The 9,911-nt window shown below is 43.0% G+C and overlaps 2 protein-coding genes and 1 long non-coding RNA gene across 6 annotated transcripts in view; 2 read left to right on the plus strand and 1 right to left on the minus strand.

Annotated features, from left to right (window-relative positions):
• The window catches only part of rcc1l (RCC1 like), a 12,527-nt gene extending 8,646 nt beyond the window's left edge, over positions 1–3,881 (minus strand). For 3 of the 4 annotated variants that reach the window (XM_025008814.2, XM_017429196.3, XM_037978952.1), the window contains exons 1-8: positions 3,711–3,881; positions 2,440–2,747; positions 1,996–2,125; positions 815–943; positions 656–722; positions 537–588; positions 372–456; positions 91–272 (exon numbers count right to left, since the gene is read on the minus strand). In XM_025008814.2, the coding sequence (XP_024864582.1) occupies positions 91–272; positions 372–456; positions 537–588; positions 656–722; positions 815–943; positions 1,996–2,125; positions 2,440–2,730 (936 nt within the window). In that variant the 5' untranslated portion in view covers positions 2,731–2,747; positions 3,711–3,881. Of the gene's footprint in view, positions 1–90; positions 273–371; positions 457–536; positions 589–655; positions 723–814; positions 944–1,995; positions 2,126–2,439; positions 2,748–3,574; positions 3,670–3,710 lie in introns of those variants that run through there. The other variant, XM_037978953.1, reaches the window with a different exon arrangement.
• Positions 3,882–3,985: 104 nt separating this feature from the next.
• tlcd5b (TLC domain containing 5b) lies at positions 3,986–9,305 on the plus strand. Its single transcript, XM_037978954.1, has 5 exons — positions 3,986–4,665; positions 5,743–5,787; positions 5,867–5,967; positions 7,644–7,846; positions 8,422–9,305. Exons 4-5 carry the CDS (start codon positions 7,657–7,659, stop codon positions 8,985–8,987), a joined length of 756 nt encoding a protein of 251 aa, XP_037834882.1. The 5' UTR covers positions 3,986–4,665; positions 5,743–5,787; positions 5,867–5,967; positions 7,644–7,656; the 3' UTR covers positions 8,988–9,305.
• Positions 9,306–9,756: 451 nt separating this feature from the next.
• LOC119617586 overlaps positions 9,757–9,911 on the plus strand; it is a 3,860-nt gene continuing 3,705 nt past the window's right edge. The window contains exon 1 of the long non-coding RNA XR_005233918.1: positions 9,757–9,894. This is a non-coding gene — a long non-coding RNA (uncharacterized LOC119617586). The remainder of the gene's footprint in view (positions 9,895–9,911) is intronic.

A 9,911-nucleotide genomic window follows, 5' to 3' on the forward strand; every position in this document is an offset into this window, starting at 1 on the left:
CCCAACCTGTGTGGTCTTTAACCCCACCTGTGGGGACTCTAACCTCACCTGTGGGGACTCTAACCTCACCTGTGTGGACCCTGACCTCACCTGTGTGGTCTCGGTGACGGAGGCCAGCTGTCGGTACTCAGAGTTCCCCCAGCCGAAGACCCGCCCGTCTCTGGAGACAGCCACGCTGCAGTCTCCATACGAGCTGATCTGCTGCACCTCCACACCGACCAGATCTCCTCCAACCTCCGTCGGCCGGGCGGTGACGCTGTGGTGCCCCAAACCTGAAACATCCCATAATACCACCGTCAAACTCTGGAGACAGAAACCAAAATGACAGGAAGCTGTTTTCTGTTTTCAGAATAAAATGTTTGAAAACCGACCCGTCTGCCCGTCCGCCCCCCAGCCGCAGGCGAACACCGTCCCCGCCTCCGTCAGAAACAAGCTGTGGTCCTGTCCGCACGCCACCTGAGCGAAAACAGAGACCAGGTCACCGCTCACCTGCAGGTCTGACACAGAACCAGAACCAGAACCAGTCTGAGACTCACCTGGACCACCTGGCTGCTGATGCCTTCGATCCTGTGAACGATGTGGCTTCCACTGACGGAAATAAATCACGTTTAAACAAAAATAAAAATAAATAAAAACAGAAACCAGGTGCGCTCACCTGTAGACCTCCTCACCGACGATGCTCCTCCCACACTGACCGTACGAGTTGTTGCCAAAACTGAAAACTGAAAACAGAAGAACATCAGCCGAACGTCAGCCGAAGGAGTTAGGAGACAGAAACACAGAAAGCAATCCAAGATGTCCGCCATGGCCTCACCTCCCTCCTGATTGGTCAGGACCAGTGAGTGGGCCCGCCCACACGCCACCTGGAGCACCCGGGTCTCCTGAGGCTCCCGCAGCGGCAGAATCACCGGGGCCGGCTCCAGAACGTAATCGTAGCTCCGTTCTGCGAAGAACCAGAAAATACAGCTAAAACAAAACAAACCTGGAGAGCTTCAATCCAGAACATCGGCTGTTTTTAATGATCTGTGAGAACAAACGCAGCTCGTTTGAATGTCTGTTAGCAAAATATCTCCAGAACCGGAGGACGGGTTTTAACGAGACAACTCGTTAACTTTGGCTCTCTGTCTCGTGGTCGCGGGACGAAAATCACGTCATTTTTGCCAAGCGTCGTGTGATTAGTCAGAAGTTGTTGTGGGCGTGGCTAAGCTTCAATGGTGCCATTTTGCTTCTGTTGCTCCTCTCCTCTATTAGAAAACACAGCTGTCTTTACGTCTGTTCCGGCTAAACTTAGAAACCTCTGAGCTCAAAAAGACCGCAGAGACGCGGGCGGCTCTTCGTGGAGGAAGTGCGCCTCGGCCGGGCGGCGGCGGCAGGACACGTTCCCTTCGCTCGCTCGTTATTCTGCGCCGCTGAACGGCGTGTTCTGTCTCAGTTGGTTTATTAAACACAGCCGGTTGCGGTGAGGGAAGCAAACATCTCTACGAGGACAGGAGAGCTGAGACGCCGGCGGGAAGAAACACGTTTTAACGCGCCAGGAGGAAGGAGGGGATTCCTGGGGGTAAGGAGGAGCTTTCTGGAAGGGAGGAGCTTCCTGACTGTAGGGAGGAGCTTCTTATATGAGGGAGGAGCTTCCTAGAGGGAGGGAGGAGCTTCCCGGGAGCTCTGAGCGTCTCGTGGACGATGAAAGGCGTCTCAGAATCACGTGACCGCGAACAGACATCGTGACTTCTCATGGAGCCTTTAGAGTCCACCCAGCTCCAGATGGCCGCCTCTAAACTTGTCTGAAACTGCAGCAGTAGCTGTAACTTCGTTCTTATCGTGAGATTAAAAAGACGTCTGTGGTTTCGGCCATTTTGTCATCAGTTTTGATCGCCGTTCCCTTCAGGTATTCCTGACAATTTCACATAAAACTAAAACTTTTGTCCTCCAGTCTGACCTTTTATTTTCATCGCTAACGAACTGTATTTTGTGGCAGCGGCCATGTTTGTTTCTTACCGCGGCTGTGCTGCGTCCGCTGGAAGCCCAGCTGGGAGTCCTTGTTCAGGCCCATGCCCCACAGCTTGGACACGTCTTTGGTGGAGGACGCCAGGAGGGTGAAGCCGTAGCCACAGGCGGCCAAGGAGATCTGCGGCAGAATTCATCGGGTTAGCCGAAACAGATCGCAGCGACTTTAAAGTCCTCGTTTGTCCGATTGTCCCCCAACGATTAAGTCCCGAACACGAGGTCTGCTCAGCCCGCGGTGACGGGAACTCTGGGTAATAAAACAGTCGCCCCGCTGCTCAGTCATTACTGTCAGGCTCCAGATGAGAACCAATCAGAGCCAACAACAAAATGTCACCGTGTCATGTTCGCCGTAACAGCTCTTCGTGTTGCTCCTCCTACTTATCGTTTCAAATATGAGGCAAAAAACAAACACTTCAGGCCTCAGGTGTGTTTTACCTGCTCTGCCATCTCCAGGCGGTAAGGGGTGAGCTGGTACTTCCTGGGATTTTTCCTGCCGCTGTCCGGCACCACAAAGCTGGGAATCCCGAGGGCCCCGGTGAAGCTGAAGCCCCAAACGAACACCTTATGGGTCGGCTTTTTGTGCTCGCCGACGTACTGGAAAACCGGACCATCGCCGCCGGCGCTCTTCTCCTGGGGTCCCGGCGCTCTGCTGAGGCTCGAATAACCGCAGACCCTCAGGCCTGCCACCAGGCGGCGAGGGGAGAGCCGCGCACACGGAGGAGCCATCGTCCCGGAGGAAAAACCTGAAGGAAGAAGGTGGAGGTTCAAAAACACGAATCAAGTGAAAACGAGTCAGGAAGTTCAGTGTTGATGGGGTCAAAGGTCACAGATCAGCCCGTGCTCCGACTCTGCAGCTGGACACCTCATGGGTCAAATCGTGATCACTGTTGATTTCAAGGTTCATGGGGTCAAAGGTCAAGCTGCTCCTACATGTGACCCTTTTGGAATCACGCTGTGGCCTCGTTGGAGGTTTGAACTTCTAGTTATCTAAATTAATTAAATTACAATTTAAACACCTGTTCTGTTCCTTCAGAGAGTGCCTGAAACCAAACATGCTGTTCTGTTTTATCTGGAAACAAATTATTTATAGTTTTTATTAGTTTACATTTTCTCTTCATTTACTGTTTTAAGGTGTGTGCTTCAATTTGCCATTATTTCTCTCCTGAGGGGCAAATAAAGCATTATTCCGTTTTATTTATGCATGCAGCCAGACAAATAACTTATAAAATCATAATACAAATATAGGTTATGTATATTGGTTTAAAAAAACGAACATACAGAAATTTCAGGTTCTTTGAAAACTAAATATTTTTAAAAAATGAGTGACATTACTTGTTTAACTGTATTTTACAGTTGTTTAAGTGTATTTACAGTTAAATTTTATCAACATTTTCCATTTAATATTTTTTAATCAAATGTGCCCAAAGTTCATCGTTTTGCCGTTTGTTTGCTAACAGTCAGCAACGGACAAACTACACCAATTTGTGCTGTTAAAGATTGATTTTATGTCACTAGTTATTATGTTTTTCAAATTCTAACAAAGCCGAATTACAGAAGGGGTCTTACTTACACAGATGTAGTAATTTAACTTGTTCTGACTGAACTTTAATCCCAGCAACGTTTAAAATAAAATAAAATTGTAAGCAGCGGAAACGGAGTTTCGCCGTCGCATCTCTTTCCGGTCAACGCACGTGCAGCCAACTTACCTAGATTTAACCGGCGGTTTATAAAAAAAAGTCCAAATTACTATTTTAGCCTCTGCAGAAACTGGTGTTGCTCAGCTGACCTTATATCAACACATTTCTCTGACATTATTGTTCATTTTGAGTTAAATTAAAGCAGCGAAGACACATTCCCTGTCCAGTTCTGCTTGCATTAACAGCTACAGCCTGCAGGCAGAGCGCCACCTGCTGGAGCAGAGGACCAACAACAGGAGCCAAAACGGCTAAAAGCTCTTAATCTGAATTTTTTTATACATTCGATCATTGATCACAAAGACAATAAAATAATTAACAAAAACGAATAGAGATTTAAACCAACATTACATAAATAGGGATGAGCAAAAAGTGCACAGAGACAAGAAGACTGAAATAAGTTTGATGTGATGCAGAAAATAACCTCTTAGAGACACCAAATTATTTAAAAAACGTGAAACCATCTCAATAAATTATACCAAATATTCAAAAATAGTTGCAGACTGTGAATGAATAGAACATGAAGCAAAACCAGAAAGACAAAACATCCAGAAAATGTGAATCATTTTAAATTAAACTCTAAGATTTAAAATAAATCTGATTAAAAAGATGCAAACAAGTTCAGGTGAGCACAAGGTGTAAGAACAGCAAGAAGGATGAACAAAAACAAACAAAAGAGGGGATTTATCATCTGTTCCCATTTATGGATCAGATTTATAAACATTACTGCAGATGGATTTTATATAAAACATAAATTTAGTTCTTACTTAAATAGTTTTTATACATTTTTGTTAAATACGACTAAAGAGAATAATTCTTCTTTATTTTTCTGTCTTTATCCACTTCCTGTAGCGACTTGTTTGTCGGCTCTCCTGGCGGATTACAGCTGATCTGGAATCGAGTTAAAGCTGCAGGTCGCTCAGGTGACCTTCACCTCACCTGAACCGTGAGGGAGCAGAGCCCGCAGGTGAGCCTCAGGTGAGCTTCTCACCTGGACGATAGTCTACACAGAAATATCTCACTCAGGTTCTACAAAACACAAAAAATCCTTAAATATTTAATTTATCACTACAAATATTTGCTGTTGATTGTAGAAAAAAAGCATTAAAATCTAAAAATGTTGGACAAAATAAAATAAAAATTTGTTTTCTGTTAAATCACCTCAGGGTCCAAAACGTTATTATTTTAAAAAATAATTTTTTTTTCTAAGAGCTGCTAAATACAAAACAAAACGAAACGTTAAAATAAATCAGAGCTAATTCTTTAATTCTTTACAGAAATTTTTGATATTTTTTGTAAAAACTGCTGCTGAACAGTTCAGTTTATTCAATTATTTTTATAAATATAAAAACATGCTGACTTTTAGCTACTGATATGTTGTCTTAGCTTTTAGCTATTCTTTTATTTATTTTAGCTTTTAGCTACTGTTTAAATAATTTTAGCCTCAAGCTACTGTTTTGCTGATTTTAGCTTTTAGCTACTGATATGTTGGTCTTAGCTTTTAGCTATTTTTTTTTTAAATTTACTTTAGCTTTTAGCTACTGTTTTACTGATTTTACTTTTTAGGTACTGTTCTAACAATTTAAGCTTTTAGCAGCTGTTTTGATCATTTTAACTTCAAGCTACTGTTTTGCTAGTCTTAGCTTGTAGCTGTTTTGTTGGTCTTAGCTTTTAGCTACTGTTTTACTGATTTCACCTTTTAGCTACTGTTTAGCTCCTTCTAGTTCTTGCTTTGATCGATTTAACAGCTCATATTTCAGCTGTCATTCAGCTCCACGCTGCATTTTTCACAGAAAATCAGAACCTTCAGCTGTGTTTTTTATATTTCGGCTGATTTGCAGCTGAACTCTGTCAGATTACGTCGAGTCCTTCGGCTGCTGGAGATTGAAAAAAACACATTTAAATTAAAATTAGAGCTAATCCTGGTGGAGTTGTTTCCGGTTCTTTATTCCTTAAAATGTGTTTAAAATCCTTCATTTATTCTCAGTTTCTGTCTCAGTTTCACTGATTTATTTGCCGTTTTTAACGTGTTTTATAAATAAAGCTGCAGCAGAAAACATGGAGGAGGAATGATATCATCCTGAAGCAGGTGAGTCCGCAGAGAAGAAGACTATAATCCTTTAAGAGGATCTATTTAGGATCTACTGACCCACTACGGTGGCCTGCAGGGGACATTTCTGTCCACTCTGACTGTCCAGCTGAAGCCGAGGACAAACTGACGAACGGAGATGCTGTGAAAACATGAATTTTAGGAGCGACGGGAGATAATGTAAGTCTCTTTAACTTCCTATGTAGTTTAAAACAATCTGTAGAGCAGAAATAACATTGAAAGCAAAAATAACGTCCTTATTTTGTACTTTTACGTCTATATTCTTTATATTGTTACGTCTTGATTAAATATGAAGAATTAAGGCTCTTGAGAAACATGTTCCTGTTTATAAATAAGTTTAAATGTCATTTTATGTCACATAATTGTGACAAAACAACTCATTTATTCAATGTTTATGAATGAAGCCTAAAGAATGAGGTTTGACTGATTATATTAGGTGTCCCTAAAGGCAGCACCTGCTAATAATATTAGCCAAAATGCTAATTACTAACTAATAAATACTTGTTTTCATGTTTATGAGGAATATTTTATCAAATTGGATCTAATGACTCTTGAGAAAGTCAATCTCATTAAAGATTTATTCAGCTGTTTTTAAGCAATTATTTTGATTTTAATCTTTTTTCAGTACAGCTGCCAGCCACACCTGAGCCCTGTTTGTTTAATATTTATGTAAAAAAAACTTTTTTCAGTCGTTATTTTACTAACAGAATTATAAAAATGCAGTAATATCCCGCACAGAAGATTCCCTCATCATAAAATATCCGATGTTTTACAGGATTATGTGCAATTTAATTAACAAAATAAATTACTTCTTGTTTTTGTGACAATTTAAAATGTTATTTTACAGTTTTAGATTAAATAAAAACACTTTTTAATCTTTAGAGTTGGTGCAGAACATGAGGGGGCGGAGTCTGATCAGGCCACCAGAACCAACCAATCAGAGCAGAGTGGGCGTGCTCTAAAAGGCCTCCATTCACTGAAATGCATTAAAAGCCCCGCCCCCTCAGATCAATGTTTCTGGTATTTTTCAAAATATTTAACTATATTTACAAATAAATAAATCCCGTAGAAAAAATGGAGTTAAAAAATAGTTCTCTTTAAAATCTGCTTCAGCTTCTTTGTTCCTTCAGCTTTAAGCTACTGTTCAGCTCCTTTTACCTACCTTTGGCTACTTTTAGCTTGAAGTTATATTACTTTTAGTTACTCTTTTATTGCCTTTAGTTACCTGTTATATTCTAGCTAGCCTAGCTAGCTTGTTGCTAATTCAGTTTCTGGCGATCCTTTTGCTATTTTTAGCTTTTAACTAGCCTTTCGCTACTTAGTCTTTAGTCTTTGATTTCCTTTTGTTACCTGTTATATTCTAGCTAGCCTAGGTACTTCATAGCTACTTAAATTTTTAGCCATTCTTTTGCTACTTTTAGCTTATAGTCTTTTTTATTTTTAGGTACCCTTTTAATGATTTTTGTTACCTGTTATCTATTAGCTAGCCTTGTTAGCTTGATGCTACTTTAGTTTTTGGCGATCATTTTGCCTTTTTTAGCTTTTATCTTTGACCTTCAGCCTGTGTTTGCTACTTTTAGCTAGTGTTTTGTTCTTTTCAGCTTTTAGCTAATTTTCTGCTTCTTTTAGCTTCAACAATCATTCAGCGCTCAGCAATTTCTGAATGTTTCACTAAAATCTACTCAGCGACTCAGCGGTTTATGAGATATTTTGCTAACAGACCAACAAAGACCATTAGATGATCGGCCATCTTTCATGGCCAGCTGGTGGTAGCTGTTTAAACCCAGGCGTCCACAGAGAGACGTCCCAGCACCCGTCTCCGTGTGTCTCACCAGCGTCCAGTCGGCCATGCCGGTGTTGGAGGTGACCTGCAGCCTGATTGGCTGGCTCTGCCTCTACCTGTCGTTCTGCTGCACCTTCTCCCAGCGAGGGCCCGAGTGGAACTGCCGCCTGGTGACGCTGACCCACGGCATCTTCATCGTGCTGCTGACGGCGTACGTCGTCTTCGTTGACGGACCCTGGCCCTTCACGCACGCCGGTCAGCCGCATGAAGCTGCTCCAGTTTTTGCTCTGATTCAACCTTTTTTTAATTCAAATTTTATAAATCTAAGAAACTTTTCCCAGAATAATTACTCAGATTCACGACAGATGTTTCCTTCAGTTGAAAGATCGTTGCTTCAAGGTTAAACTTGTTATTTTTAGAGGTGAGGTGTTAAAAAAAAAGGTCTGAATCCGTCTGAAGTCACGGAGGAGCCGAGAGAACGAAACAAGCCACATACCTCAGTGAATAAATCTGTAATAAGTCAGTATCTTACCTGAAGCAGAACGCAGTCAGAGCAAACTGAGTTTGGAGAATCGGGGAGAAATTCGTGGTTGACCATTAGGCGACCATTTAGGAAAGTTTCCAACACAAATTTTAAAGTTTTTAAGCAGTACAGGTGAACGCTAGATAATGTTTTTACATCGTTTCACATGAGACAACGTCCACGTTGCTACGCTAGCTGTAGCTAGCTGCTAAGCTGAAATATACTTCGGCTGAGTCGTTCTCCTTAACTGACCTTTCTAGACGTGCTGAACTCAGTCCTACCTGAACAACTTTCCTCTGCCCTCCAGGTACAGAAAACACGGAGCTCCAGGTGTTTGCCCTGGCGGTCTGCCTCGGCTACTTCTTCTTCGACGTCGGCTGGTGTGTGCGGTACCGGACCGAAGGCCCGGTCATGCTGGCGCACCACGCCGCCAGCATCCTGGGCATCCTGCTGGCCCTGTTCCTGGGCGTGTCGGGCTGCGAGACCTGTGGGGTCATCTTCGGCAGCGAGCTCACCAACCCGCTGCTGCAGGGCCGCTGGTTCCTCCGGCGGCTCGGGCGCTACGACAGCCTGCTGGGAGACGCTGTGGACCTGCTCTTCATCGTGCTCTTCGCCACGGTGAGAGTGGGCCTCGGGACGGTGATGTTCTACTGCGAGCTCACCTCCGCCAGGACGCCGGTGATCATGAAGCTGGGTGGGGTGGTGATGTACGCGCTGGCGTGGGTCTTCATGGTGGACATCGCCCAGTTCGGCTACAAGAAGAGCAGGGCCAAATATAAAAGATGGACGGAGAGCCACGAGCTCGGAGACACGAGGGCAGAGACGCTGGCGGACAACTCGGACCGGACCGTGAACGCTGAAAGAGCTCGCTGAAGGAGAAAGAAAAAATAAACACGAATCAAGACGGCAGCTTTCGAAACGGACGTGAAATCACATCAGAACAACAAGAAAAGGACGCACAGAAAACTGGAAGCAAACCGACGTCTCTTCCGACCTTTTTGTTTTAAATTAGAGCAAACTGCAGCTGTCGGAGTAATAATAATAACAAAAAGACTTTTAATTAAAGACATCAGTGCAGACAGAAGAACTGTTCAAGGTTTCTGTGAATTAAATACTGTAAAGATCCTTTAAGGGCTTTTTTCTGTTTCCAGCCTCCATTTTACACACAATAAATCATCATAAATCTTTCTACTTATAAGCTTATAAGAAAATTAATAAAACTGCGACAATTAAAAACAAAACGTTTGTGTAACAGATTAATGCAGCTGGATACTTCATTCTCTCTAAGTGGTTTGTGTTGTTTCATACAGGGACTGAACGTTTACATTATTACACATTAAATGTCTTTAAACAGTTTGTTGTTTTTAAATCTATAAAATCTTTTCAGGTATTTTTTCAACGTCATCGTCGGTGCAGTCTTTTCAGTCCGGCCTCAAACGCTTCAGGTGGGACAGAAAACGTTAAATGTCTGCAGGCCGGTGAGATCCTGGTGGGTTCGAACAGAGAAAAATGAATCTTCTTTCTTGGTTTTTGAAGATGTTTTGTTTCCAGAGTGAGGAGTTTTTTCATTCCAAGCTTTAAACGGCGCTCAAATCCTCCGTTTCTGCGAGTCGAGCTGATTTACCACGACGGCTCGGATCACATGAAGGTGGAACTGGCTAAGGAAGAAGGTGAAACTTGCTGAGGATGAGGATGAAACTGGCTGAGGATGAAGGTGGAACTGGCTGAGGATGAAGGTGAAACTGGCTGAGGATGAAGATGAAACTGGCTGAGGATGAAGGTGGAACTGGCTGAGGA

This window comes from Kryptolebias marmoratus, linkage group LG13, assembly GCF_001649575.2.
Source record: "Kryptolebias marmoratus isolate JLee-2015 linkage group LG13, ASM164957v2, whole genome shotgun sequence".
NCBI classification, from domain to species: Eukaryota; Metazoa; Chordata; class Actinopteri; order Cyprinodontiformes; family Rivulidae; genus Kryptolebias; species Kryptolebias marmoratus.

Coding starts and splice junctions, on each gene's coding strand:
- tlcd5b (XM_037978954.1), top strand. CDS start 7,657: ATGCCGGTGTTGGAGGTGACCTGCAGCCTGATTGGCTGGCTCTGCCTC. Junction 7,847..8,421: donor CTGGCCCTTCACGCACGCCG/GTCAGCCGCATG, acceptor TCTGCCCTCCAG/GTACAGAAAACACGGAGCTC.